Below are 15,364 nucleotides of genomic sequence, written 5' to 3'. Positions count from 1 at the left end.
CACCTTCTCTAGTAGGTACATCCACATACTGAATCAGAAAATTGTCTTGTACACACTTAACAAATTCCTCTCCATCTAAACCTTTAACACTATGGCAGTCCCAGTCGATATTTGGAAAGTTAAAATCCCCTACCATAACCACCCTATTATTCTTCCAGATAGCTGAGTTCTCCTTACAAGTTTGTTTCTCAATTTCCCTCTGACTATTTGGGGTCTATAATACAATCCCAATAAGGTGATCATCCTTTTCTTATTTCTCAGTTCCACCCAAATAACTTCCCTGCATGTACATCCGGGAATATCCTCCCTCAGTACAGCTGTAATGCTATCCCTTATCAAAAATGCCACTCCCCCATCTCTCCTGCCTCCCTTTCTATCCATCCTGTAACATTTGTATCCTGGAATATTAAGCTGCCAGTCCTGCCCATCCCTGAGCCATGTTTCTGTATTTGCTATGATATCCCAGTCCCATGTTCCTAACCATGCCCTGAGTTCATCTGCCTTCCCTGTTAGGCCCCTTGCATTGAAATAAATGCAGTTTAATTTATTAGTCCTACCTTGTCCCTGCCTGCCCTGACTGTTTGACTCACTTCTGTTCTCAGCTGTACCTATCTCAGATCAATCTCTTTCCTCACTATCTCCCTGGGTTCCCCCCCCTCCACCTTACTAGTTTAAATCCTCCTGAGCAGTTCTAGCAAATTTCCCCACCAGTATATTAGTCCCCTTCCAATTTAAGTGCAATCCATCCTTCTTGTACAGATCACTTCTACCCCAAAAGAGATTCCAAAGATCCAAAAATGTGAATCCTTCTCCCATACACCAGGTCCTCAGCCATGCATTCATCTTCTCTATCCTCCTATTCCTGCCCTCACTAGCTCGTAGCACTGGGAGTAATCCAGATATTAAAAAGGAGGCCCCTTGAGGGCCTCCTTTTTAAATGTCTGCCTAACTCTCTGTAATCTCCCTTCAGAGTCTCAACCTTTTCCCTTCCAATGTCATTGGTCCCAATGTGGACAATAACCTCCTGCTGGCCCCTCTCCCCCCGTGAGAACATTCTGCACCGTCTCGGAGACATCCTTGATCCTGGCGCCAAGGAAACAACACACCATTCTGCTTTTTCTCTGCTGGCCACAGAAACGTCTGTCTATACCTCTAACTACAGAATCCCCTAACACAATTGATCTCTTGGAAGCTGACGTACCCGTCGTTGCATTAGAGCCAGTCTCAATACCAGAAACTTGGCTGTTCGTGCTACATTCCCCCGAGAATCCATCACCCCCTACATTTTCCAAAACAGCATACTTGTTTGAAATGGGTATATCCACAAAAGACTCCTGCCCTAGGTGCCTACCCCTCCTACCCTTCCTGGAGTTAACCCATCTATGTGACTTTATCTGAGACTTTCCCCCCTTTCCTATAACTGCCATCCATCACATACTGTTGCTGTCGCAAATTCCTCATCGCTTCTATCGGTCTCTCCAACCGATCCACTCGATCTGATAAGATTCGCATCCAACAGCATTTATGGCAGATATAATCCGCAGTAACCCTTAAACTCTCTTTTAAGCTCCCACATCTGACAAGAAGTACATATCACTGCAAAGGCCATTTTTGCTCCTTCACAATCTACAGACCCAGAAAATAACACCATCTTATTCCTCTACAAAACACTGCCCCAGGTTAAATTAATAGCTATGGCTTATGTTTAAAGTTTAACCAAGAGACTTAGCTCCAAAAACATATAATCAAGAAAGAATCCACTATACTCACTACCGCAGCCTTTCTCTTGGACAGACTTAAAACAATTAACTTATCTGATTCTGTGCTGTGACCTTCGCCCAACAGTTCCTCCAAGATTTAGCTGTGAATTTCACTGTTTGTTAGTTTTCCCAGATGCACTCCGATGTTCAATGATACATGAATTCAAACAGCAAAGGCGGTAACTGCGCAGGTTCTCTCTCTCTCCTGCACTGTCCTCACCATGTGCTTCCTTTGTCTGCTCTTCTTCCTTTTAAACTGTTGTTTTGACTTTTTTTTCCAAAGTTCCAAAACAATGGTTGGAAAGGTTGAGAAGAATATGTGCCAAATGCAGGGAATTAGGGTTAGCGTGGATGGACATCGAGGTTGGTCCGGACCAATTTGGGTGAAACAGTGTTTCCGTGCTGTAAGATTCTATGACCCTCTATAAAAAAAATTAGTGAGATGGTAGGGAGGGGGATAGCCTTTGACTTGCAGAGTGATATAGGCAGGTTGTTCAAATGGTTTGATCAGTGATAATGGAATTCAACCCAGGTAAATGTGAAGTGTTGCACTTGGACAAGATAAACAAGGTAAGTGAATACATAATGAACATTACAATCCTGGGAAGCACCAAAGATCAGAGAAACCTGGGTTTATGTATCTATAGATCCTTGAAGGCAGCAGGACAAGTAGATGAAATAGTTGAGAGTTACGTGCGATACATGCAAATATGAACCAAGGAATAGAGTTTAAAGACTGGGAAAGTTATGTGGGAACTGTGAAAAAAAGAGGTGGTTCGATCATGACTAGAGTATTGTTACAGTCCAACAGGTTTATTGGAAAGGACAAGCTTTCATAGCACTGCTTCATCAGGTAGCTGCCTGACGAAGAAGTGCTCTGAAAGTCTGTACTTCCAAATAAACCTGTTGGACTATAACCTGGTGTTGTGTGATTTTTAACTTTGTCCACTGTTGTTCAACACCGGCACCTCACATCATAGAGCATTGCATGCAGTTCTGAAATTCAGTGTAGGAGGGACGGGATTGCACTGAAAGGGTGCAGAGGCTTTTTACCAGGATGTGTGACGCAAGAACAGAATTTGCTGGAAAAACTCAAATGTGCCAGCATCTGAGGAGAAAAAGCAGAGTTAACGTTTCAGGTCTGGTGACCCTCCTTCAGAACTCTACGTTGCCCGAGAAGAAGAATTTAAGTTAGGAAGGGAGATTGGATAGGCTGGGATTGGTTTCCTTGGAGTAGAGGAGACTACAGCAGGACATGATTGAGATACGCAAAATTATAAGCATAGATAGTGTAGACGGAAAAGAGCTTTACCCCTTTGTGGAGGATCAATAACAAGGGCACAGACTGAAACTCAGGGCAGGAGGTTCAGAGGTTGAGAGGAATTTTTTTTTCCCCACCCAGATAATGGGAATCTGGAAAGTACTACTAGTAAGGGCAAGAAGCAGAAACCCTCATAACTTTCAAGTAGTATTTAGATGTTCATTTATGATGCCAAGGCTACAATAATGTGTGCTGGAAAATTGGATTAAAATAGTTAGGTGGCTGTTTTTGACCAATACAAACTTTGTGGGACTTATGTATTGTAGACCTCTATGATAATAACTCTAGTTTTGGTGGTGTGTAGAACCTTTTCATGCAGTTTGTAGTAATGATGTGGAAATTACTGCCTACAAGTATAGAAGTACCAGAAACAGTTAATGATTTCACAAAGAAATTAGATGGGAACTCAAGGAAAGTACACTCACCAGGCTAAGAGGTTAGAGTAGGTGAACAGAACTGATGGGATTGCTTTACAGATAGCTGATAGTGTCTTGATGGACAGAGTGCACTCCTCCTTAGCTTTAATTGCAATGATTCTAGCTAGTCCTCCACATAGGGAAAGCTCCAGTGCAGATGGGAGCAGATACCATATTCGTACCCCTCTCCCCCAGGAATTGGTGAGACTTCTCCAGAATAAACTGATGGCATTTAGACAAACAAACTATGCTTTTTAACTTTTAGATAGCAAAATTCCATGATAAATAGAAAAAGCAGATCACAAAATTGCATAGTTATCAATTTCCTCCCACAGTCCAAAGATGTGCAGGTCAGGTGAATTGGCCATGCTAAATTGCCCGTCGTGTTAGGTAAAAGGGGTAAATGTAGGGGAATGGGTGGGTTGCGCTTCGGCGGGTTGGTGTGGACTTGTTGGGCCGAAGGGCCTGTTTCCACACTAAGTAATCTAAAAAAAAAGACTGAGGTGAAGCAGTAAAAGCTGTTGATATTTGCCTCAGCATATACTGAAATTTTCTGTCCTGATTAAATAGAGGATTTCTGCCAATAAGTTCTTAAGTATCCAGATATTTATTTATCATTTTACCCTAACATGCACATCAAAGCCTACCACAGGTAAATAGAATGGTGGAAAATTCTTGCTATCCACACACAGAATTGACTTCATCTGCACTGTATTAAGAGTCTATAATGTTGTATACTCCTGCTTCTTACCTTCACTGCCACTGGCTATAAAATCTTCATTGTTGCCTCCAAAACATGAATGAATTGTGTAAAATCCTTGTGTGACACCTTGATACTTTCTCACTAAAACACGGTCCTGTAGGTCCCATAGATGAACTCCCTAGGAACACAGACAGTCATACAGAACTTAAGGTTTTCTTTTTATTGCACTTTTAAATAAAATTGCCTCTGAAATGAAAAATACAATTAATATTCAAATGCTCTAGACAGCAAGAGATGATACACAGATGGCTGAACATGAATCTGATAAGAAGAACTGTCTTGGCTGAGAAAGCATCTGAAACAATTAAAATTTCACATTCTGACAAGTGCTCCAATCAGACAAGTAATATTGTTCCATTTTCCAATTTTGCCCCACCTACATTTCTTTTGACATTTTGAATTTATAACATTGCAGAGCTACACAGATAAACATACCACATTCAGTATTAAAAGCTTGAACTACCACTACCTTCAAATGCTTGCCAGTGGTTGACAACTTTCCCATCAATGGGTTTAATCACTAAACTACACTGACTCACTGTGGGCAAGAGATTTGAGTGTAATCAGCTATATATACCCATGTTTCTTCCAAACCATGATACTCTTCATGCTGAATGGCAGCAATATTCATAATTCAGCTTCATCAGGACTTTGAGGCTTTTATAAAGCACTGCTTCCTTGATCAGGCTCTCAGTTATTCTCACTTTGTGTTTTGCTGCATACCCCCAATGGATGTTTTTCTATCTGCGAAGTACTATATAGCTGGAGAAACAATGGATTGAAATTGCTCAAATTTATGTTTTTCTCCACATGCAGCCACTTTCTCAGATTTTACTTCTCTATTCCTCTTAATTGGAGTAAATATAGACACAGAACTGAAGAATTAAATATTACAAGAGTAATCAACACCTTGTTCAAAAATGTGATAATGTAATATCTATTAAACAAGAGGCGGCTTCAGTATTTCCAGATCATGGGGCACAGTTAACTGAAAGTATGGCTAGCAGTGAGGCAGTTGAAACTTTATTGCTGGAACAGCACAGCAGGTCAGGCAGCATCCAGGGAACAGGAGATTCGACGTTTCGGGCACAGGCCCTTCTTCAGGAATGATTCCTGAAGGGCCTGTGCCCGAAACGTCGAATCTCCTGTTCCCTGGATGCTGCCTGACCTGCTGTGCTGTTCCAGCAATAAAGTTTCAACTTTGATCTCCAGCATCTGCAGACCTCACTTTCTCCTAGCAGTGAGGCAAAAGAGGACATAACAGGTCAGACTCAACCTGATTCAATGCTGGAATTTTCTATGATTCCAGGTTAACATTGTCAAATGGTGTACTTTCATTACAGATATAGCAACTGAATGCAGCATAAAGCTAATCCGAGAACTCAGCTCAGTTCAAGTGCATCGCACCGAGCGAGTGTTGAAACAGCTGTGTTAATATGAATTTGTCATAAAGCTCCACAATCCAGCCACTAGATCATAATAGCATTGCATCACATTAAATACTTTAAATTAAAGTTAAAACAAAACAACTGAAAAACAATAAACACTGAAAATACTAAGTCAGGCATCATCTACAGACAGAAACAATTAGCTTCCAGAAGTAAAGGCAGTTCCCCAGGTTGCAAATGGGTTCCGTCTTCAAGGCACAAGTCAATTGTATGCAAATCACAGCATATTGCAGGACAATATCAAATAGTCATTCGTAAGTACAGGTAACATTCATATGTCTGATTTTTAAAAACACACCCCTGATTGGGACTACATTCACAAGTACAAGCACTTGTAAATTAGGAATCCTCATACAAATTTTTTCTTGGTTACGAACACTGTGTTCTTGCAGTTAAAGACCATGTGAACATTTACCTGGGTTGCAATACAGTTGATTATTTAACTTTACATAATTTCCATGTAAACTAAAGCCCTAGACTATGAGATGGATCAATAAAGAGACAGTCGCAACTATTTATTGGAATATTTCAGAATACTTAGATTACTGTAAAGAGAAATTCTAAAGATATGACCCACTATCTCCATTAAGGTAGTTAGGGAAAACGTCAAACTTAAGGAAATAGTATACTATTGTGTAAAGAGGAGTGGCAGGTCAGATGACTAGTTACAATATAAGGAACAGTAGAGATTGCCATGATGTTAATCAGGAAGAAGAAATTAAAATAGGAGAGGAAGCAAAGACTGTAAAAACAGACAGCATGAGTTTCTACATATATTTAAAAAGGAAAAATGTTACTAAAGTGAGTGCCCTCTAAATGAGTGAAAATACAAAAAACATTCCAGAAATTGCTGTAAGTCAAGAGGTGGAAGGGAGAGAGGAGCTTATCAAAGTTACAAGCAGGAGGGAAATGGTACTAAGAAACCTGATGAAGCTATAGGCTGACAAGCCTGTCAGTCAAGATAGACTTCCCCAAAGGTTTTAAAGGTTGCTGCTAATGGTGCATTATTTTAATTTAATTTTTGTTCATTTTACAAAATGTAACATTAATTTTCCAAAATTCCTTAGATACAAGAAAGATTCAATTTGTCTGGGAAGCAGGCAAACATAATCCTTCTATTCATGGGAGGGCAGAAGGCAGACAGAAAACAGGAAATGATACATTTAGTTTGACACTTGATGTGGGGAAGGTGTTGGAATCAATCAGGGGAGAGATTACAACTGTGCACATCAAAAAAACCCAGGTAATCAGGATTGTCAGCATGTTCAAGAGAAATAATATTTAATTAATTTATTGAAATTTTGTTGAAGTAGTAACACGTGCTGTGAATAAATTGGAGCAGAGAGCATTTGATAAAGAACACCAACACTCCCTGACATTCTGCACACAGCAACTGGCATACCTATACAGGTCGCAGCATTGACTTTCAGTTCCAGATGTCACTGCTGTGCACAGGCTTTGGTGGTTCATGCAGAAGAAAATTAGTAGGAATGTCGGCTACCACATCAAAGGCATTAGAACGCATGGTGTAGGAGCAATATATTAGCACAGATGAAAGATTGGTTGGCTAACCAAACAAAGCAGACACAAATGAGTTTCGTTCAATTGGTAGAACGTGATGAGTGAAATCCCACAGGGGTCTGTGCTGGATTCCAACTTCTTTTCTGACAATTAACAGCAATGACTTAGATGAAGGTAGTAAACCTATTGTGGCTAAATTTGGAATACCCGGTCATAAAGTGGAGGAGGCAGAGCCCTTGAATAATTTTAAGACGGAGGTGGTGGATTCTTGATAAGTGGGGGAATCAAGGGAAAGTGGAAATATGCAATTCAATGCAAACAGATCAGCCACAATCTTATCACTGGAGGAACAGTCTTGAGAGACTAAATGGTGTACTTCTAACATTTGGTAGATTTGTGAAATTTAAGTGCAAAATCAATTTGATTTTGGACCTTGTATTATTTTACATGGAAAACTTGACTTTCTAAAATGTAATCAAAGTAGTACTGAAAAACAATTCAATAGGTTATTAAAACAACTCATTGCAAGTAGCCTGGTTTCAGTCCTAAAACTGGGAAACCAACAATTCAGCCATTCCCTGAACTGTTACTCCAAAGTAGTCAAAAGTCAAACATCTGTAGAAAGCTCAGTTTGTTGAAAACAATGTCCATTCAGCTGTAAGATGTAGCTGGTTATACAGAGATTGCACATCATCTTCAATTGTACACTTTAGTTTCACTCAAATGCATTGTTTTTCAGTCTTGGAGATATGCATCGTTTGGGAGGTTGAAATGCTAAATAAGTCAGAGACTCTCTCTTCTCCATCCTTTTAATTATTGCTGCTTATTGATCGTGCTCTTGTATACAAGTGGACACCACAGCCAAGCATTTCTTTTCTTTACACTGTTCTTAGAAGTGCAGTAATCAATTCACCTGCAATACTCGCAGGTTAGGAAGATTTAAAGAGATGGAGTAATCAGATTGTTGCAACATGACCCTCACTCCACGCAGCTTATGAAGACATCCATCATATTGTCACTATTTAAGAAACATGGGAGTTTCTGAATTCCAAAGAAAACAGCCATATGAACTTTTATTTCACCAAATGGAGGCAGCTTCTCATGCCTGAAATAAGAAGTCAACGTGACACAGATGACTGGCAAAGATTGAGATCTATTTAAGGTGTATGAAGTCAGTCAGCACTGATTTGAGGGGATCTGGTTTGTCAGTCCAAGCAAGTAGATTCATCATTGTTCCAATCCTCTTCATTTGGTGGTATAAACATTGAGAACAAAGTGTAGCGTCAAAGAGGCAGAGACTCAGAGTCACTATCCGGGGTCGTAAAGCTCCATTTTGCCTTAAAATTACCAGCAATGGGTTTCCCCCCTTCCATATCCTGCAGTCCCATTTCTGCAATTTCAACTTCAAAATGGGTCTAAAACAACCAAGTAAAGTCTACTTTCAGCAAGGCAAAGTCCATCAAAAATTACGCTACTCAAAAATCAGAGTGCTTCAATTTTAGACAGTGAGGTTCTTTCATTTGCCAAAGTTTAGAGTGCTGGTGAAATCTATATCGTTATTCCACCATACTGGGTGTAATTAATAAAAAAAGATAATTAAAGGGAGTTGGATCAGGACCCTAAGTCACCAACACCACTGTGTCAAAAGCAGTACAAGCTTACATCAGTTTCTGGTTGTTTTGTGTAGACTTTCTACTCACTCTGGAGTGAATCGACTTCTCCTGCCCTCTCTCTCCATCTTCTACTGTCTTCAGTTACACTTTCACCATGCAGAGGGAAACATATGAGTCTTGTTAAAAATTCAATTCCAAATAGTTGTCTGCTTCTTCAGGTATCCCACAGAGATCAATGTGCTTGCAGGCAGATATAGCGGAGAGGTCTTGCAGTAGAAGTTGGAGGGAAAGCACATAAAAAGACAAAAAAAACACAAAGCTGCCATCAAGTGATAAATGCACCCCTCCCCATTAACCTGATCAGCTCCATCAGAAGCAAAAAAAGATAGCTGGTTTAGTGTAGTGAATGCAGTGATAATATTGTGGGAAAGCATCAAGAACTAACACAAGTGCTTCCTGCACAAATTGAGACATTAATTACCAGCATCCAATTGGCCGTTTTAATTGAATGGCCATCATTACACTGGTCAAGGCCTACAAGTAACAGCAGATAAATCCCATCTATTCAAATGAAAAGCTGTACAGTACGTATTGATAGTACTGCAAATTTTCACATTCTTGATTCTTGCAAGCACATTTTTCCACATCGTATTGTACACACACAAGTATGCTTTAGATATACCATCACTCATAAGTCAGCCTTTATTTTCTACCACAAAAAGTTAAGATGGCAAGCTGCCTTGACAATCAAGTAACTTGCTAGGCCTTCTCAGAGGGCAGCTAAGAGTAAACACATTACTCCAGAATCACATACAACCCATCCATTAAAGGCAGGTTTCCTTCCATGAAGGACATTTGTGAACCAAGCAGCTTTCTAAGACAAACCTATAGTGTATTTGTGGACCACGTTGGCTTTTCTTTATAATTTCAGACTGAATAAACAATTTAAATTTTTTGATTGCTGTTTTGGATTAGAACTCATGCCTGAAGACCATGAGTCCAGGCACTGAGATAACTAATCCTGTGAGAAACATGGTTATACTTTTTGAAATATTCCTCGAAATCTCAGGGGAATAACGCCCATTTGAACAATCGAGCAGGGGAAGAAGATACCCATGGAACTATCCCACAGCTCCTCAAAGAGCAAGTAAAACTCAGTGCAAATTAGAACATATCTACAAAGGATTCAATAACTCCCAGTTTGCGGAAGATAGCGCTAAGGTGGCTTGACAGGAATACATTGTTACCTCTAAACATGAAATCCAAAGACACACAAGGGTCTTGATAGATAAGGTCAGGCTAGGACAGAATTAATTTTGTTTATAGAGATGAAACTAGATTGTCTTAGTGATGGTATAGACATGTAGTAGGCAGCTTAGACGGAGTCAGATTTAACACCAAGGTTGTGAACAGTCTGGTTCAACTTCACACGGTTACTAGAAAGAGGGTTGAAGTTGATGGTATCAGAACAAAAGGTTGTGAAAGGCACCAAAGAATTGGCTTGCCGATATTTAATGAGCTTCCAACATAAACTGCAAGAATTCAGACAAGTAGCCTGATTGATCTCTCCAATGTCAATAAACTATGTAGATGGAGCAGAGTCAGCATACACATGGTAACTCATGAATTTTCACATTTGTGGAGGACACCTTGCAGATGGCACCATTAAGGTGGCAAACAGGAACAGGGTCAATGACAGATTCTTTGGGAGAGGAGGAAGAAAAAAGACAAATGGTATGGAACCAGGAATAAAGTTAATTACAGGGAAATCTGTGGCTGATTTTGGACCATTAACTGTGTCAAAACCTGTTGCCAGGGTCAAAGAGAACTAGGAGTGATAGTTTACCTCTGCCACAGTCTACAGGATGCTATTCAAGAATTTGGTTGAGAAAATTGTTATCGTGGCAGAAGCAGAGAGCTAATTGGTGGGATTAAAATGTGATGTGTTGAGAAATAGAAAGGGACAGATTTGGGAGACTTCAAACTCTCAAGAGAAGGCAGAGAGATGGAGATAGACAATTTTTTGAAAGGATTAATGACAGCAGATTTGAAAGAGGAGCACACGAGTTAGACATTATTCAATTTAAAAATAATTTTTATGTCATTATGCCACTTGAAGTATTCATATTAATTGAATTCCACTCCAGTATAATGATATTCATTAGGCAAATACAGCAGCTATGTTGCATAAAGATCAAGGACAGTAAGGACAATTAACCTACTTCAGCTACTGCTCGTTAGCAATATATATTGGCCAGCATACAGAAAGAACTATTAAAATAATGTTGTAGACCTCTAGTTTAACTTTGAAATGTCCATCTTAACTGGCTACTGACACAGGCAGCCAAGGCCTCTGGTAACGCTTCAACCAAAATGGGGCACATCTGACGATGTAGGGTTTCCAAGTATTGAACTGATTAGATCTGGCCTGAAATTTTTATCTGGACTAAAATTCCCTCAAGACATGCATGAATCTCGGCAATCTCAAAACGGACTACAAAGTACAATGAATTGGAGGGAAGTGTTATGAACTAAAACAAGTAGCTACTTTGGCAGCAAAACAAAATTGTTTCACAATGACAATAAAAATCATGTTACTTCCAAAATGAATACCTGAAAGACAAATTACAGAAGAGTATATCTTGTCCCCTTGAACAAGCCACAACATTGTTAAAAAACCAATTAAAAGGCAGAATGTTGCCAAGACATTCTTGACAATTTCTCCATGTGCCACAAATCTAGTAAGAGGAAATAAACTACGGTAAATTAAACTCTAAACATTACTTTGAACACATTTCAATGTCAACAGCAAACATGAAGTGATGTTAATTCACACTTCATGAAAAATACTTTTATAAATCTATCCTCAATGGCTGTATGAATTTAGAACCTAGAAATTTCATTACAATTTCAAGATTCTTTCAGCAAAGGATATTGATCAAAGGTAGGGCAATTAGATCAAGCTGCTTTAAGGAAAAATTAATGAATTTAACAAAGCCCCTCTGTTTATCACACATTTTACTTTACTTTCCACACTGACATTCAGATTAAGAAATTTAAAAAAAATCAAAGCTAGTCAAAACAGATTTCAAGACAACCTTTGAAGATGGGGAGTGGTGCAGCAAGGCAGAATGATTTAAAAAGCAATAAGGTCCCAATTCAAGGGATGGACAGATGCAGCTGGATTAGGATTGAAGAAACTTCAAGGTAAATTTAGGTGCAGACGTGGAGGGACTTCGAACTGAGGATAATAGTTTAGGATTGAATGTGCTGGGGAAAAAAAGGGTACCAATAACGGTCACGAAAGACCGACCTGCATTTATATAACGCTTTTCACAACTGCTGGACACTTCCAAACTGCCTTGTAACCAATGAAATATTATGGAATGTTGCCAATGTTCTAGATAAAGCAGTTAAAGAATACACAGTAAGGTAACCCAGCAATAAAACAACGGTTACATAATCAGTTCTTATGATATTGATTGAGGGATTAACCAGGACCAGACAGTGCAACACTCTCTCAGGTTGCACTGGAGTGTCAGCTATGACTATTTGGTTAAATCCTGGTAACCTTGTGACTGAGAGGCAATACATCAACTGAATCACAGCTGAAAATAGTTCAAAGGACCTTGGGGCATTATAGGATTTGAATAGTTTTTTTCTGGTTGATTTAAAAGCTTGAAAAAGACAGTTAGGAAAAGCTGAAAAAGTCAAGCCTTGATGTGGAACAGTTTGAAGAAAGTTTTGGTATTAGTGAAGAGAGAGATACTAGCAGGTAATATTTTAGAGGTGAAGTAAGTCTTAGTGAAAAAGGTGGATCTGAGGTTTGAAATACAACTCAAGTTTAAAGAGAACACTAGGTTTAGTTCGAGATAGTTGAGGATGACATCAAAGGTTTTACTGCTTCTGGCTAGTGTCTTACAGACATCAAACTGCATAACAATGAAGTCAATACGTTTTGGAGGAAAGGTTTGGTGTCATTAGCATGCATGTAGAAAATAGCCTAATACTTATGTCAAAAAGGCAACATGTAAATATGGAATAGAAAGCAGCTAAGGAAGGAACTCAAGAACACTTGCCACCCTTAACAGAAAGGAACAAGTGAGAATCCCCAGCTGACTTTTCTTCCCAACAGTTAAGTGGCCTCTGTACCCAGAAGTAAAGCCAACTACACACAGCTCTCCCAGCGGAAATCAGATTAACAGACCAGGGAGCTTACCAAGTACTAATCTGATGTACCATTTGGTGTATTTACTTACTGAGTTAAAGTGAGGTATAATGTATTGTCAAATTCTCCAGTTACAGTCCATACTTGAAAACAGAAGCTAAAATTGTCCCTTTTGGCCATGGACTCAAAAATACTGTAGCGAAATTCAAGTCAAAATTAAAATAAGTTGATTGCTTTCTACATACCTGAGTGGCGACATTTAACAAGGCTAACCTTCCATTCTTCGAAACTGTGAAAGACATTATAGGATGATCCTCTTGCACTCTGTAACAGAATCAGAAATGAATCAAATAGAGCAAACATTACCTCCGTATGAGTTGAGACAACTCTAATAACTAAGCTGGCTTTTCTAATCCCACAGAGTTATGACAGTAGTGAGCAGAAAGGTATCAAAACCAAAATCTTCTTTAAAGCAACGTCAAAAATAGAAAAAAAATCCAATGGATGCACATTGAAAATATTTTCAAACATTTCTTTCACAACATCAGCATTGGAGATAACAGCAATTAAGATGGTTATCTAATTCCATTACACAATGTAATAGAATCATTACAATGCGGATCAAGGCCATTCCAACATCCAATGAACATTCCATTCACATACAGCACCCCCATCCTATCCCCATAACCCACATTTACCATGGCTAATCCATCCACCCTGCACATCCCTGGATGCTAAAGGGCAATTTAGCACAGCCAATCCACCTAACCTGCACATCTTTGGACTCTAGGAAGAAACTGGAGCACCTGACAGAAACCCATGCAGATACAGAGAGAATCCACAAACTCCATACAATCATCCAAGGCTGGAAATGAACCTGGCACTCTGGCACTGAGGCAGCAGTGCTAGTCACTGGGTAACCCAATTAAACAGTTAATGTTGGAATTTAAAATTGTCAATCTATTATGATATTAAGCCCAAGTTTCATCATTCGTTACGTAATACATTTAAGTTGGGAATTTCACTGCACCAGTAAGCACATTCTGCTATGCTTGAACAAAAATAAAAAATTACCAGTACTGAATATTTCATATTTAGAATATTTAATCAGCTTGAAACATAATTAGAACTCAACAATTTCAAACTATAACAACGTAATCTGTAACACACAGCTTTCATGTATTTAACTATATTGTTTCCCAAAAATCACTCTTCAAACTCCACTTATCTTAAATTTATGACCCCTCATCAACTTCCACAACCAAAGGAAAGCTTTACCAGTCACTTGTGAAACTTCTTACTTTTCATTACTTTCTTGGTCCTGGTCTATGATAGATGTTTTAATATGCCATCTAGAAAGTTGAACATATTCTAAACACTTTGAATAAATTAATCAGATTTCATTGCTCTTGATCTCCTGTCTGGTTCTAGACGAGAGGTATAAATGGGTCTTTTTGACAATGGCAAGATGCAACAGGTACCAGAGATCATTGCTTGGGACCTCAACTGTTTCCAATTTATATAACAGACTTAGATGAGGGGCAGTGAGGTTAATTGATAGTGTCCCTACCCCTGGACTAAGAGGCCTGGATTCAAGGTCCACTTGCTCCATTGGTGTGTAATAATATTTCTGAACAGGTTGATTAGAAATATAGATGAGGGTAGTGAAGGTAATGTTGCCATTTTGCTGATCATACAAAGCTAGAGATGAAAGTAAGCTGTGCAAAGAATTCAAGAGTTAACAAAAATAAATTTGAGTAAGTGATGAAAGATATGGCAAATGAAGTGCATAATATGGTAAGATGTGAAATTGTTCATTTTAACAGCAAGAATGAAACAGAAGTATATCAAAAAGGTGAGTGTGCGCTGAGCTCTTGAATGCAGAGAGAATTGTGTGTCCCACTGCATGAATTGCAAAAGATTAGTAGAAGGGTACAGCAAGTAATCAGAAAAGTTTACTGAATGCTACCATTAAGACAAGGAGAACTGCAAACCAAGATATTATGATTTAGTTATACAGGGCATTTGGAGTACTGTGTGGAGTATTGGTCACCTTACGCAAATATGAAACAGTTCAGAGATTTATAAGATTAATAACTGGAATGGAGAGTAGTGTTATGAGGAAAGATTGGACAACAGGTTTGTACCTGCTGGAATTTAGAACAATAAGAGATAACTTGATTAAAATCCTGAAGGGTCGTAGGCAGGTCGACATGGAGAGGACATTTAGCCTTATAGAGAATCTAGAGCATGGGCCACTGCTTAAAATATCAGGGGTTGCCCATTTAAAACCAAGGTTAGCTGAAACTATTTGCCTCAGAGGGTTGTGCACCTTTCAAACTCATCCTGAAATA

General features: G+C 39.0%; 1 protein-coding gene across 2 annotated transcripts in view; it reads right to left on the bottom strand.

The window, feature by feature from the left end:
- The window catches only part of LOC122548559 (WD repeat-containing protein 26), a 101,054-nt gene that overhangs the window by 17,861 nt on the left and 67,829 nt on the right, over positions 1-15,364 (bottom strand). Inside the window, exons 11-12 of one of the 2 annotated variants that reach the window (XM_043687373.1) lie at positions 13,256-13,334; positions 4,249-4,378 (exon numbers count right to left, since the gene is read on the bottom strand). In XM_043687373.1, the coding sequence (XP_043543308.1) occupies positions 4,249-4,378; positions 13,256-13,334 (209 nt within the window). Of the gene's footprint in view, positions 1-4,248; positions 4,379-5,440; positions 9,109-13,255; positions 13,335-15,364 lie in introns of those variants that run through there. The other variant, XM_043687374.1, reaches the window with a different exon arrangement.

The sequence above is a fragment of the Chiloscyllium plagiosum genome, chromosome 3, assembly GCF_004010195.1.
Source record: "Chiloscyllium plagiosum isolate BGI_BamShark_2017 chromosome 3, ASM401019v2, whole genome shotgun sequence".
Lineage (NCBI taxonomy): Eukaryota > Metazoa > Chordata > Chondrichthyes > Orectolobiformes > Hemiscylliidae > Chiloscyllium > Chiloscyllium plagiosum.
Note: the sequence above shows the minus strand (reverse complement) of the source record. Positions and strands in the feature narration are given on the sequence as shown.